Source organism: Hipposideros armiger, unplaced genomic scaffold (genome assembly GCF_001890085.2).
Source record: "Hipposideros armiger isolate ML-2016 unplaced genomic scaffold, ASM189008v1 scaffold_126, whole genome shotgun sequence".
In the NCBI taxonomy this organism is placed as follows: domain Eukaryota; kingdom Metazoa; phylum Chordata; class Mammalia; order Chiroptera; family Hipposideridae; genus Hipposideros; species Hipposideros armiger.
The window spans coordinates 953,773-968,766 of record NW_017731476.1 but is presented as its reverse complement, the minus strand read 5'-3'; the positions used below and the strand labels follow the sequence as shown (position 1 = coordinate 968,766).

At 52.5% G+C, this 14,994-nt stretch overlaps 1 protein-coding gene across 2 annotated transcripts in view; it reads right to left on the bottom strand.

Moving 5' to 3' along the window:
* Positions 1-14,994, bottom strand: part of GSG1L (GSG1 like) — a 224,210-nt gene that overhangs the window by 92,339 nt on the left and 116,877 nt on the right. For both annotated transcript variants that reach the window (XM_019648401.1, XM_019648402.1), the window contains exon 3: positions 1,040-1,192. In XM_019648401.1, coding sequence (XP_019503946.1) covers positions 1,040-1,192 — 153 coding nt within the window. The remainder of the gene's footprint in view (positions 1-1,039; positions 1,193-14,994) is intronic.

Here is a 14,994-nt window from a genome sequence, read left to right as displayed (position 1 = left end):
GTGCTCTAATTTCCTGAATTCGGCTCTTTTCTTTGAGGGTGCCCTCTGTTATATACACAGACCCCAATTAGGGGGTGATTATTTCCCTTACTAAAAGGCTTGGTGTTTCGGTTTCATTAACTAGAGAGTTCTTCCCATGCACGAAGAACAGGATTAGATTTATAGAAATTCGATTTACATTTGGCTTTTTAGGAACAGATGTCTTGCACAGCCAAGCCACCACTCTATCTGTCAGGCCGCCCGAAGTTATAGTTTATAGGCTCCTTTTATTCCCCTCTGGCACATTTCCGTTTAACCCCTTCTGATCTGGATTGGCTAAAACCACTCTGGGCACCTGGCCACCTAAACCAACAGCTTCTTCTTGAAATCATCCATCCGCACCTCCCTGCATTATATGCTGCTGCTGACTATCCCATTCTTCCTAAGACCCTCAAAATCCTTGGCTCTCTGGCCTCTGCCCACCCCCGATGAGTCTGATGACCTGCTGACCCAGCTTCCTGCTGGGCATCTCCAAGCGGGTGTCTCAAAGGCCAACATGCTGAAGCAGATGAGGGTCCTCCATTCCAAACAGGCTCCGTTTCACACCCCTGGGGAAGACACCACCATCTGCCATTCTCACAAGCATCTTCTTCTGGGGCCCTTGTGCCACAGATCCAATCCATCACCAAGCCGTGGGGCGGTCGTCTCCCGAATACATCTCAAGCTGACCCACCTCTGTCTGCCACACGTTAAGCTCCACAAGCGCTGGAACACTCTATTTCTGTTTATTATCACAACCCAGTGCTTACTAGCACAGTGCCTGGCACCTGAGAGGCACTTGATAAACGCGCTCTGAATGAGCGAGTAAGTGAGCGAAGGAATCCCCTATTTTACAAATGGAAACACTGAGGCTCAGAGAAGGGCAATGATGCGCCCCAGGTCATGGAGATGGAGCAAACAGGACTCAGCCCGAGGGTGGCTGGGGGCCCACCTTCCCCCTGCTCTAAGCAGGGGGTCGGTTATGGTGCAGCCCCGCTCCTGTCGGGGGCGTCCGCCTTACCTGAGAGCACCGTGAATACAGCCGCGAAGGCGTTGAGCTTGAGCCCGTCGATGACATTGCTGGAGTGGAAGAGCTCGAGACACATGAGGCTGAAGCCGACCACCAGCAGAAGGATATAGAGCACCTCGGAAACCACAGAAAGCCACAGGACCCCTGCATGATAGAGGCAGAGGCGTGAGATGAGGGGCACAGCCTGGATGCTCCCAGGGGGCACCCCCCTCGCCCTTTGGTCGGGGGATCAAGTGGTTCAGAACAGGCCTCGGTGGTAGGCTGGGTCCCGATTAGGGTAAGGCCGTCACGGCCACCCATCCTCCTCACCAGACTAACTCACGGATCCAGGCCTATGTGAGGTGGATGAGGTACTCTCGGGGCGGTGGTTACCGGTGCAGGGTGGCGTGTGACCGATACGTGGACCCATTCAGATTGGAGGGAGGTTTCCCTCCTGTGGCTATGTGACAGCCTCACTTTCTCATCTGTTAGATGGCTGCCCCTGGAAGTCACCTACGGCCAGGAGGACCTCTACCTCAGGGTGGGGCGGACACTTAGTTATCGAGCAGAGCAACGGAAAGGTGACCACATTGGGCCAGAAAGCTTCCCAGTGGTCAAGCTGGTCAGAGCGATGTTCTCCGTTCTCTGCAGCTAGAACCATCCCAACTCACAAGCACATCATGCGTACCCTCGAAGGACACCCCCGTTTTTATCTGCCCTGTACCCTACTCCACTTCTTTCTACAATAGAAACCAGCACAGCTACTCCCTTCTTTGTGGTTCCTGTAGGAATTGCCACGCTCTGCTGCGGTCCCACCCTTCTGGGCACCGCTGATTGGTCTGATAGGATCAGGTGACCTATAATCGGTCAATCAAAGCCCTTCCCTAGGACCCTGAGCCTGGAAACACGAAATAGATGGGAAACGAGGCTCCGCCGAGAGTCCGAGCACCTGACAGTGTGAGCGCATGGTTCCAGCTCATTCTCGAAGCCCAGATGCACCCCCGGCCTTCCAGCGGTGTGGTGTTCAAACCTTTTTTATATTCTGCAAGACAGCACAGCTCCTTTCCCACAAATCAGTCCACACGGGGTTACCATCATTTGCTACTTAGTTTAGGGGGCATCTTGTGTTTCTCCATCCCACATTCTCCCCCCTTCCTTCTCTCCACTTATGCAGTTCGGTTGCAACTGAGCCATCTCCTGGCTCCATGTTCGGGCACAGGACTCTCTGACCAATCAGAGGTCTGTGTACCCCCTGACTCGTCACTGGTTCAGGAATGAGCCTCTCTGTGCCTCAGTTTCTTCACCTATAAAATGGGGATCATAATAACACCCATTTCATAATATTGTGCTGGGGATTTGATTACACAGCAATGAAAAGAGGCGGTGCTTAGCATGTAGTGATAGCTCCATTCATGTGCATTATTACAGTCGCTTCATGGAAGGAACGGGGTGTGGGGAACGGGAAGTAGAGCCCAGTGGCTCTTGAGGGAAGGTCAAGGCTACAGACAGAGTCAAGAGGGAGAAATGAAACTGTGACCTGTAAGTAGATAAGATTTCTGAGACAAAGGGTGGAGAGTAGACCATGGAACGCACCCAGGTACCTCACCTTTCAAGCCTCACAAACCACACGGTTTGAGCAAGGCCCCTCCTTTAGAGAAGGGACTATGGGCCAGGCTTGCCCAGCCAGGGATGGGCACACGGCCCGAGTTGGTCCTCCAAAACTCAGCCACAGGGCTTTTGCTGGAACTACTGGGAAATAAGATTCCTTTCTTGCCACTGGTGTTGAGGCTGGGGAGGTGTAAGGAAGGGGCTGACTGACTCACCACGTGACAAGGGCCTGCTTGAGGGCAGAGCCAAGAAATGGAGGAAGCATGTGTCCTGTGACACTGTGTGAGCCCCTAGATCCAGCCATGCCTGAAGCTGCTGATCATTTGTCCTTTCAATCCCACAAACCAATAAATACCCCGCCTTTGTCTAAGCCAGTCTCAGGTAGAATTTCTATCACTTACAGCTAAGAGTCCCAATCGTCAGCTTTTCTATTCTCTGAAACTGTCAGACACGTTCTTTCCTACCTCTCCACCTTTGCACAAGTGGCTCCTTCTCCACGGAGTGTCCCAGGGACATCCCAGGGAGGCTATTTAGTGAAGGAAGCAAACCAACAGCCATTTCGGAGTCTCTCTCTGCTCCCTGAGGATGAACACAGGTTCTCAAACACCCACTGTCATCCTTAGCACAATGGGGCCTTCAGAGCTGGGAGAACTTTTCTTTTCTTTATTTTTTTAAAATATCGCATCTCCTGGGCAATCCCTTGGATTTCTGTGAGGGGATAATGTGTGCTTGGTAGCTTGACTGTTGTCACCACACCCCCTGGCCCCACACACTCGCAGCCTCCCAGGCCCAGCGCTGGTCCCAGGCCCCACCAGGAAGCAGGGAGGAAAGCGGGAGGTGCGGGGCGAGCTGGGTCCCCTCTCCCTCCCAGCAGCCTTTGCCTCCAGTTGCTGTTGCCCCGCTAGTGGGCCGAGGACACCCCTCACCATGGTGGCTCTGATTCAGTTGCCTCCCCAGCACGCAGGAGCCCCACTTCCCTGGAGGGTGCTGTCATCTGCCCACGTGAGCCCTGGGCCAGGCTGCTACCCCCACAGCTCGTCTCACAGCAGGGCCCAGCTCTGCTGTTTCAGGAGGGACGCGAGTTGGGACGGGCGCAGGGTGGGATGCTTGGGAAGGAAGTTAACCACAGAGAAACAGGCACCGGTCCTCAGATACCTGGCTGGGTTATGCTTCTGATTCCCACCAGATTTACTTCTCTTTCTGCCCACTGGGCTAGGAGAATCTGTCTGAAAGCTCCAGCCCACCCAAGCCAAGAAAATGAATACCAATAAGAAGTGTTGTCATTGTACTACTAGAAAGGGCCAGCAGGTACTGGGCATTGTTTATCACCTGCCAAGTCACCTGGATGCCTTTGCTCCATTCATGCCCCTCACACCCCTTTTATTGGTTCTCTCCTTAGACGACTGACCTTGGGCCGCTGGACTCCCTTTTGCCACCTTCGATTAGAAAGAGTCTGATGGGCCGGCCGAGTGGCGCGTTGGTTAAGAGCTGGATTGGGGTGCCAGAGGGCCCTGGTTCGGTTCCCACATATGAGGGCCAGTGACACTACCCTCCACAGCTAAGATGCTGAACAACAGCTCAACCTGGAGCTGGGCTGCTGTGAGTTGCCAGCAACGGTGTAGGCTGCAGTCCCTGTGGCAGTGGGTTGCCATGGGCTACCGTATGTAGCCAGCAGCCAGCGTGAGCATCCAGGAGCCGCCATGAGCGGCCGTCCAGAAGTCGGCGACTGATCTGCCTCGGCCGGGAAGAGCGCAATGATGGTGGCAACTTGGGCCAGTGAAGCAACGTCCTCCACAACTAGACTGAAGAACAAAACAACAGCAACTTGTCTGTTCCCCTTCCCCTAATTCCCCAATAAAAATCTTTAAAAAAAAAAAAGAAAGAAAGAGTCTGGAAATGTACATTTCCCTCTGTGCTGTCATCCACCAGTCACTGACCAGTGGCCCTGCCCTGTGGCTCTGGCTGAGGCAACGCTGGGATGTGACCCGCACTGCAGAGCCCCCACCCCGACCCTGGGGTTAAGACTGCAGCCGCCTCTCTGGGTCTTGGCCTGACATTGTCCCCTGACTTGCCTTCCTCCCTCCACCATCCTGCGCTTCACATCCCCTCCCATTCTCCTTTGGGGCGTTTCCTCTATGAATAGCCTACACAGGAATCCCCACCTCAGGGCCTGCTTCTAGGAAGTCAGACCTCAGACACAAGTATGCACATGAATTACCTCCCTGATCCTCCCAACAACCAGATGAGCAAGCTTAGGTTCAGAGGAATTGAGCAACTGGTCTACACAGCTAGACAGTGGGATAGTCTGGATTCAAACCCGGACTGTAACTCCAGGAACCACTACAGGGAGAGAGGTTGTAAGCTGGCAGGGTGCTGGGGCCACTTTGAAATCACTCTCCACACATGGGCTGGTCGCAGGGGCCCGTCTGGGTTGGGGCGCGTAGGGGTCCCTGGCCACGGCTCCCGTTACATGCTCTCCAGCATCCCACCCAACTCTGGAACCAGGATTCCTGCAGGACGAGGGCTACTGAGTGGAAAAGGGGCGGGGCCTTCAGGTCCCCGGGACCCTGAGCCCAGCGGGCCACCGGGGGTGGTGGGGAAGAGGCTACGGGGAGGAGCAGGTGGGTCTTGAAGGTCTCACGTGGGACAGACATGTGCTGGGCCCCACTCTGGAGGGCGTGTGGGCGGGGAGGCCAGGTGGAGGCTTTTGCCACACTCCATTCGAGAGATGATGGTGGCCTGGGTCATGGCAATGATGCGAGGACGAGTGGGGGACTTGATCACACCCAAGGGCAGGCTCCGTGGCCTGCTGACCCATGAACGTGATGGGAAAGGAGAGGAAAGTCTCCCGAGTGGGGCCGTGTTTCCAGCTTGGGCACCTGAACCCGGGGTCAAGTCCTTCCCTAAGAACGAGAGGATGTTAAGGGACAAAGATGATGAGGCCACGTCTGGACTGTGATGACATGTCTGCTATGAGTATCCCATACATGGCAGCTGCCTGTGCAAAGCCCGTGGAGCAAAAGCAAAGGGTGAGACGTGGAATCCACAGAACATCAATAATTCAAGGGAGGGGGCTCTAAAGGTGTAGTGACACTGTGGGTGTCCCACCCATCCCTGCACACAGCATTCAGTGCACACTGCCACCAGCCAGCACCTGTGCCCCTCTGCCTGGTCTCCAGAGCCCACCCTCCACCTTCCCCCACCTTTGCAGCAGGCTGGGGACTGACATCTCCCTGCCCTCCACCCCCAGCAGCAGCCCTCAAACAATGCCAGACATGAGCTGGTAAGAATCCCCAGAAGGGCAGCACTGGGTGGGGGTGCTATGTACATGTCTGTTTCCCACGAGGAGAGAGGTGGTGTTAAGTGTGGTGAACCCCAACATTACACTGTCTGAATCCTAGAGTGAAAAAGCTATTCGCTTTTCCATTAATTTTTAAATTCGTAACATCTCCATCAAGAGTCTCCGTTTGGGGCCAGCTGAGTGATGCGCTGGTTAAGAGCTGGCTTGGGACGCCAGCTCTGTGCAGCAGGGCCCCGGTTTGGATCCCACATGAGGGCCAGTGACAGTGCCCTCTACAGCTAAGATGGTGAACAACAGCTCGACCTGGAGCTGGGCTGCCGTGAGTCGCTGGCGACAGCGTAGGCTGTAGCCCCTGTTGCAGTGGGTTGCCATAAGCTACCGTGTGTGGCTCACGCTGGCTGCGTGTGTGGCTGGCAGCTGGTGTGAGCTGCCAAGAGCTGCCGTGAGTGGCCGTCCAGTGGCCGGCGACCGATCTGCCTCACCCGGGAAGGACGCAATGGTAATACCAACATGGGCCAGTGAAGCGACGTCCTCCACAACTAGACTGAAGAACAAAAGGACAGCAACTTGTCTGTTCCCCTTCTCCTGATTCCCCAGCGCTGCTCCCCTCTCCCAATTCCCCAATAAAATCTTAGAAAAAAAAAAGAGTCTCCATTTGGTGCTAAGGTGTCCTGAACACCTTTCCAACACTTGTTTATTTAAAAAAATGAGGGATCAGGATTTTCAACAGTTCCTAGACAGACCCTGAGAACATTTTGACAGTTACCTTCAGCGCTAGAAATTCCTGTCGCACCCATCCCCTCCCTCCGACCCCACACCATGGCTCTCCGCCCCTCTGTGCCCTGCTCTGTGCCCCAGGGCACTGACCCCCTAGACTGTCCTGGGTCAGAAATCGGCAGAGAGAAGGTCAGCGTGTTTCTGCCCTGCTCGCTCTGGGTCTTGAGCCACTTCTCTGGCAGTGGCTTCATCCTCCTGCCCATGATGACAGCTCCAAGGTTCACTGTCATGGTTGCAGCTCTTACAGGCTCAGGGACACTGCTCCCACCCTTTTCTCCTTGCTCCTGAGGTTGGTAACGGGCCCCCAGCTTTTGGGGGTCTCTTAGCCCTTCCCATGCTTCTGTAAGGAGTTCTTTCATTCAAGTGCCTTCCTTTGAATGATTTGGGGGACTCTGGTCACTGCAGGGACCCTCCCTGACACATCATTTTTATGACAAAAGATCTAATTAGAGTAATAATCTAAGACAGTCTCGCCTGACCAGCAGCAGCTGCAGTTGGAAACCTTGAATGCAAATTCTTGGGCCTCACCCCAGACTTACTGAATCAGGAACTCGAGAGGGGGACCACTCAGGGTTTTAAGGGGCTCTCCAGATGATGCTGTGCACACTCACCTAGGAGCACCCCTGATCTCAAGGTCCCTTCTAAATGTATGCACAAAAGAGTGTGTGGACTTCAGGACAAATTGAGTCAATGCCAGTCGGTAGGTGCCGGCATCTGGCAAAGACAGAACAGCTGGAATGGGGACGAGGAAACGAGTGTGCAGAGCCTGGCTACCACTAGTGCTCACATTCACTATTAGTGCAGTGAAATGCACGCACACGTGTACAGAGAAAGTGGGAGGACAGCGGGCTGGCAGCCTCTGGGCGGGGCCCGCGGGGGCCTTGCCCTGGTGATACCAGGAAAGACGCACTAATCAGGGAGATGATTGTTTCTGAGTCTCTGAAACTTGCTACTAATGGCTTGATTTGCAGCTGAGAATGGGTGACCTCCAAGAACAGAAGAAAGGAAATGATTTCTCATCAGGAGCGAGGCCTGTGGGGTGACAGCTAATCCTGTTAGCTGCACTTCTTGCCTTTTTAAAAAACAGCTTTGTGGCGCCCACTCTGACCCCGCATTGATGGAATTGATGGGTTTGCAAGAAACGGCTTCCCTGTCGCCCTATCCCTCCCTTGCTAAGTTTCCAGAGCCAGTGCCTTGGCTGAGTGGAAAATCATGGGCGGGAAGCATGTCTGGCATGTGTGACCTCGGTGGGGGCCTCACCCTCTGTCTCTCGGTTGCCTCCCTTGAAAAATGGGCAAACTAGACTTGTCGTGTGCATTCAATGAGACACTCTCTATAAGTCACACAAGCTGACACTTGGAAAGTATTCCAGAAAGCAAAGTATTACTATTACTTTCTAATAAGTGTAATTATTAGCAATCATAATCATTATAAGAGGCTGTGAGGCATAGGGGTGGAGAGGGCAGACCTGGGCCAGGCAACCTAGGTGGACACCCGACCTTGCCAGCAACTCGCTGGGAGACAGCATGTGATCTGTTCCCATTGGGCCTGTTTTCCTGCTTGTAAATTGGGGCTAGAGATCATACCCATTTCACAGACTGTGGTGAGGATAAATCGAGGCAACCGATGAGATAATTTATGGTTTTTTTTTTTTTTTTTTTTTTTTTTTTTTTTTTTTTTAGCTGAGCCATCCTGCTACCTATTGGCAGCTTAGCGGCTGCTCAGCTCGGGCTGGCCTTGAACCGCTGTTGCTCAGAGCTCAAACTCGAGCGAGCTCTTAACCAACTGAGCCATTCGGCCGGCCCTGAGGCAACCGATGAGTACAGTGCATACGGCAGTGCCTGGCACACAGCAAATGTTACACAAGTGTTACTGGTACTATTGCTGGGTGGTTGTTATTCCCATGGGATGTAGCCCAGGCAGCCTGGAACCAGTGCGTCTCAGCCACTGGGCAAATAAAACCCTTATGGGGAGCAGAGGGAATTGTTGTAAAAATCATATGAAATCCCAAGAAGTGATGACATTTCAAAAGAAAACACGTTTCCCCCCAAACCCATTCGTTTAATATGTCGAATCAATAAGTCCGGGCGCATGGCCACAGGCTGTGGGCTCGGTGTCAGGCTCCCTAAAACCCAGTTCGTGAAATCACATGAATGACGCAGGCCTGGACCTCTGAGCCTGGAAGGGTTCCCCGACAGCTGCTGTTTGCAAAATGTCAGGACTGGAAGCTCAGAGGAGAAGGCCAGAGGCCTCCAAGAACCGCAGGGAGGGACTTCAGGGGTCCCTGAGCCCCCAGCCCTCCACCTTCACATGAGACGTTACCTCAGAGAGGAGTTAGGATGTGCCCATGTCACAAAATAGCTTGGGGGCAAATTAGGGCAGGGAGCGGGGTTTGCACCTCCCAGGTAGCTTGATGGAGCATGGGTTGGGTGTGGGTGACTCTGGCAGAGGCACAGGGGCTGAGGTTTGGGGAGAATAGCAGTTGCCTCAGAGACGAATTGCAGTGAAGCCAGTGGATGGTGGCTGCAGCCTTGGGTTCCAGCCCTGTTGCTGTGGGACCCCAGGAGGCCCCTGTGCCTCAGTTTCCCTCCTGGTAGGAGAAGTGGATTCTCAAAGAAGCTGCCGACAGGCCAGATTCAGCCAGCAGAAATGACTTGTTTGGCCCACATGGTATTTTAAAAATACCTGAATTCATTATCTACACTTAAAAATAGGAGACTTCACATAAAAATACAGATTTCTGGATTCGTTTGCAAAAAGGTTGGACGCGGCACTACTGGACCTGTGTTTCCACATGATGACAACTGTGGGGCTGAGCTGGGCCTCAAGCAGGGCACATGCTGCTGGGTGGTCACAGACCCCCCTGGCCCCTGTCACCCCTCCACAGTTCCTGCTTAGCTCAGTTTACAGCCCCTATAGGATGACAGCTAAAGCCACTTCTGTCCCTGACACTCTGCAGCGATGCAACATTGCCAGACCCTATAAGGCCCTCCCTGATATCGACGTGTGGGAGTGAACTATCCAGCAAACGCTCTATTATCCAGCTTGCTCAGGAACAGAGGGTTCTAGCAAATGCCAAGCCACCCCACACATGAGGGTGCCAATTTTAAAAGAGTTAGATGGAAAGGAGAGGCATTCAGGTCTAAAAATACGCCCAGATAGATTTAAATGGCCAAGAGCAGCGATGTGAGAGCTATTCCTAAGAGCCACCTGCCCATCCCAGCCCCACCTCCTTTCCACGAAGGCCTGAGAGGTCCTGTGAGGTGCCCAAGGTCACGACCTGAGGAGTCTCCCTTTAATGAGTCAGACAGAACCTTTTAGGCTTTGATTGGAGGTCACGTGCAGACCCTCAATGGCTGCCCTTGTGGGATGCGCAAAAACAGTGGGAATGGAATGCCATCCAAATGCCAATCAGCGCACAGCCCTGGAAACACAGGGCCTGGCGGAGCTGGTCTGTCACCATCTTTCTAGAACTGTCCTTTTCTAGAGTCTTGCGATTCAAAGCAGGTCCACAGACCAGCAGAGGCAGCCCCTGGAAGTCTGTAGGAAATACAGACTCTCGGCCCCACCCAGACCCACTGACTCAAGGTCTGCATTTTAAGCAGGTCCCCACTGGGGCTGGTCCAGTGTGAGAAGCTCAGCTCTAGAGGATGAAGTTCAAACGCCTTGACAAGTGAGTCCCAGGCAGCCTGGCTGCGAGTTGCACGTTCCATGCCCTCTCGGATCTCCAGCAGGGCCCCCACCCTGGTAGAGCTGTCCCCTTCTTCTAGGGCAGCTGAATAATGGCCTGCAAAGACGTCCACCCACATCCCAAAAAACTCCAGAATGTCCACGTCCAAAAGTCCCCTCACGTGGCGGAAGGGACTTCGCAGGCGTGGCTGTGATCAGGAGATGGGGACATTATCTCGGATTATTTGATGGGTCCAATGTAATCATGAGGGTCCTTATCAAGAAGGAGGCAAGAGGGTCCAAGCCAGGAACAGGAAATGTGACTATACAAGCAGAGGTGGGAGTGATATGGGGCCACAAGCCAAGGAATGCTGGTGGCCTAGAGAAACTGGAAGAGGTAAAGACACAGGTTCTCCACGTGCTCCTAACAACAAGGCTGCCGGTTCGACTCCCGCATGGGATGATGGGCTACGCCCACCTGCAACTAAGATTGAACACAGCACCTTGAGCTGAGAGGCTGCGAGCTGCCGACACCCGGTCAGACGGCAATTGGACTTGGAGCTGAGCTAGTTGCACCCTCCACGACTAAGACTGAAGGACAACTTGGCTGTTCCCGTTCTCCAATTCCCCAATAAAATCTTTGAGGAAAAAAAAGAAAGACACAGGCTCTCCCCTGGAACCTCCATAAAGGAAGACATACCTGCCGACACTGACTGTAGCCCATAAGGCTCATTCCTGAGTTCTGATCCCCAGAACTATAGGGAATAAACCCATGTTGTTTTAAGCCATTAAGTCTGTGCTCATTTGTCACTGCAGCAATAAGAAGTTAAAACGCCTTCTTTCTTTGTTCCAGATCACCTCCTCCAGGAAGCCTCTCCCCACCACCCCAGCCCCCGCTGTGGCTCCCAGACAGACCTCAGCAAAGAAGGGTGCTTCTTCACCCCTGTCAAGTCGACGCCTCATGGAGAGGAAGAGAACTTGAACGTGGAGGTCAAGGAGGTCTGAACTTGACCTTGAGTCTCAGGCTCTATGGCTATAAAATGGAGTCAACACTCCTAATTTCACACATTTTGGGGCCGAGTTAAATGAGATTGTGCTGCAAGCCCTCCATGTGGTTCCTCGCACACTCTAAGTCTTCTGCAAACACTGGTGTGGCAAGCTGGTGAGCTGGCCCCAGAAAAACAAGCCCTTCTCCTCTGCTCTCACAAAGGGACAAACCAGTTTATAGTTGGATCGGATTGTGACAATGCCTTCTTGCCCCCTAGAATTTCACAAGCTCCAGCCCTTGTCAATTTAGAAATGAGTCCGGCAGACATGACCTTTAGAAATGGCTCTGTGGAATCCGGGGACAGTCCCTGAGTACTTGAGATGTGTCATGGTGACCATAGCCTTCAGCATCGGACGACAACGATCTTTCTTTCTCTTTAGGATCCAGAAACTAGTCTTGAAAATAGGCTCTGGCCACACAGGCTGGGGCCTGGGGCGAAGGCTGGTGTGGTGGGAAGAACATAGACTCCAGGGCTGAGATGTGGCCCTATCCGCCACCCCAGCCCTGTCTGCTTGGCGAGGCCTCTCACCTCTCTGGGCCTCCCTTTCCCCCATGGGGGTGCTGTGCAGGCAAAGGAAATAGGACAGGGTAGGTCAGAAGTTATAAACCGGCCTGAAGACAAGTTTTTGTTCTATTTTCTTGTTTGCCTGTTTGTGTGCTTGCTTTTTCTGTCTCTCTGTCTCTCTGTGTGTCTCTGTGCCTCTCTGTGTCTCTCTCTTTCTCTCTTGGTATATGCGGCATTTTAACAATTTGGAATTAGATGCCACCATTTAAAAATGGGGAAATCACATGAAAACTAGACTCTTTTGGAAAGCAGGCAGATCAGGGCCACATCCCTGCATGAAAATGGAGGCTGGAGCTGAGCGGTGGCAGCTCCCTGCAAGCAGGTGGGTCCTTTCTAGTTTATACAGTCGCCACCATGACCTGGAGGCTGAGGGCCACCACACAGGGAATCACCCCAGAGCACAGCAGGGTCCCTCACGATGAGAGCTGGAAGAAAGCAGTGACAGGGGAGGAAAGCCAGGGGGTGTGCAGTCCGGGACAGAGACGGGCAGGGCTTGGGAGGAGGTCGGCATGGGAGGCTGGCAGGGGCACTGCATTTCTCAGACACCCGCTGCTTACCTTCCAGCTGCTGGGCAGGAAGAGCGGCCCCTCAAAAAACACACCTGAGGAGACTTCCGGTCAAGATGGCAGAGTAGGTAAAATGCTGTTCTCACCTCCTGTCAGGACCACATCAGTTACAACTAAACCACAGAACAACCAGCCATGAGAACCGCCTGAAATCTAGCTGAACCGAAGCCCTACAACTACGGACATACAGAAGACAACACCTCAAGACTGGTAGGAGGGGCAGAGAAGCGGAATGGGCTGGTCCCACACATGCGTATTAAAAATCGGGAGCGATACCTCAGCTGTGGAGGTTGCCCTCACAGACTGAGGGGTCCCAGCCTCTCCACAGCCCAGGGTTTCAGTGCTGGGGGGAGAAGTTCCCATAACTTGTGAAAACCAACAGATTGTGGCTGAGACAAGAGCACTCCCAGGCGCTCTGCTTAAAGGGACCACGCACGGACTCACTCGCTGATGGAATCACTCACTCTGAGCTCTAGTGCTGTGGCAGCCGCTCGAAACCTCCCAGGGACATACGGTGAGGGGCTGAATTGTCTGGCAGCAGGGTGAGGGCTAGAGGGGCAGCTTTCTCCCCAACAGACGGAGAAGCTGGGGAAAGCCATAGTTTCTTTGTTGAGACCTCTCCTCCCTGCATGCAGACGCAGGCAGATGTCATATCTGAGTCTCCATCAGCCTGGCTAACACCTTTCATCTGCTCTACCCCATGATTCCCTGAGACCCCACCAGCACAACTTTCAGGCACACCCAAGCCACTTCCAGTGGCTTTTCCATATAAGCGGGCTGCCTTGGCTCATGCTGTGGACTATCCTCAAACCTCTCAAAGGTTCACAAAACCCAAACAAGTAGTGTCTGGCTTCAGTGTGTCCTGTATCTCTGACTGAATAGCCCTAAGCCCAGCGCTAGTGACAGCTGGTCTTGGTTTGCAGGTTGGCCTCTCAAGGAACTTCCAAGCCCAGTGTAGGCAGCAGCCATCTCTGAACTGCTTTGTGGCTCATGCCAGGTGGCCCTGGGCAGGGCACAGACTGCCGCTGAACTTGGCCTGCAGCGGGCCCCCCTCCAGGAGGCCCCAGGAATGGCAGTCCCAGTGGCCAGCTTTAGACTGGGCTTGAGCATCACCTGGCCACCTCTGGGGATGACACACTCAAAGGGCTGACTGGGCAGGCGCCAGAGCCCAACTAGAGCAAACTCTGCTCTGTGGGGTCAGCCCCTGCACAGCTCCTCCACTGTAGTCACAGCCAGTCCTCACAACCAATCAGCCTGAGGGTCAAACCCTCCCACCAATGTACAAACAGCAACCAAGGCTCAACCGTAGCAGGAGAGCACACACAATCCATACAAGGGACACACCTGCAGCACCTGGTTCAGGTGACCAGAGAGGTTGCACCACTGGGCCCCACAGGACACCTACTACATAAGGCCATACTATTAAGACCAGGAGACATAGTAGCCCTACCTAATACATAGAAACAAACACAGGGAGGCAGCCAAAATGGGGAGACAAAGAAATATTTCCCAAATAAAGGAACAGAACAAAGTTCCAAAAAATGAACTAAACAAAATGGAGACAAGCAATCTACCAGACACAGAGTTCCAAACACTGGTTATAAGGAGGCTCAATGATCTCAGGGAGAACTTCAACGAAGAGCTAGGAAGCATAAAAGTGGAGACAGAAAACATAAAAAAGAACCAGTCAGAAATGAAGAATACAATAACTGAAATGCAGAATACATTAAAGGGAACCAACGGTAGATTAGATGAAGCAGAGGACCGAATCACTGATTTAGAAGAGAAGGTAGCAGAAAACACTCAATCAGAACAGCAAAAAGAAAAAAGAATCCGAAAAAAAAAATGAGGTGACTTTAAGGGGACTCTGGGACAACATAAAGTGATCCAACATTTGCATCATAGGGTTACCAGAAAAAGAGAGAGCACAAGGAATTGAAAACCTATTTGTAGAAATCATGACTGAAAACCTCGCTAACCTGGTGAAGGAAATAAGTATACAAGCCCAGGAAGTACAGAGAATCTCAAACAAGATGAACCAAACAGGCCCACAACAAGACACATCATAATTAAAACGGCAAAGGTTAAAGACAGAGAATCTTAAAAGCAGCAAGAGAAAAACAATTAATTACCTACAAGGGAGCTCCCATAAGACTGTTAGCTAACTTCTTAACAGAAACTTTGCAGGCCAGAAGGGATAGGCAGGAAATATTCAAAGTAATGAAAAGCAACGACCTATAACCAAAATTACTCTACCCAGCCAGGTTATCATTTAGAATTGAAGGATAGATAAAGAGCTTCTCAGACAAGAAAAAGCTAAAGGAGTTCATAACCACCAAACCAGTATTACAAGGAATACTAGGGGGAATTTTTGGGACAAAAAAATAATAATAATAAAATGTCAATAACTACATATCTATCAACAATTACTTT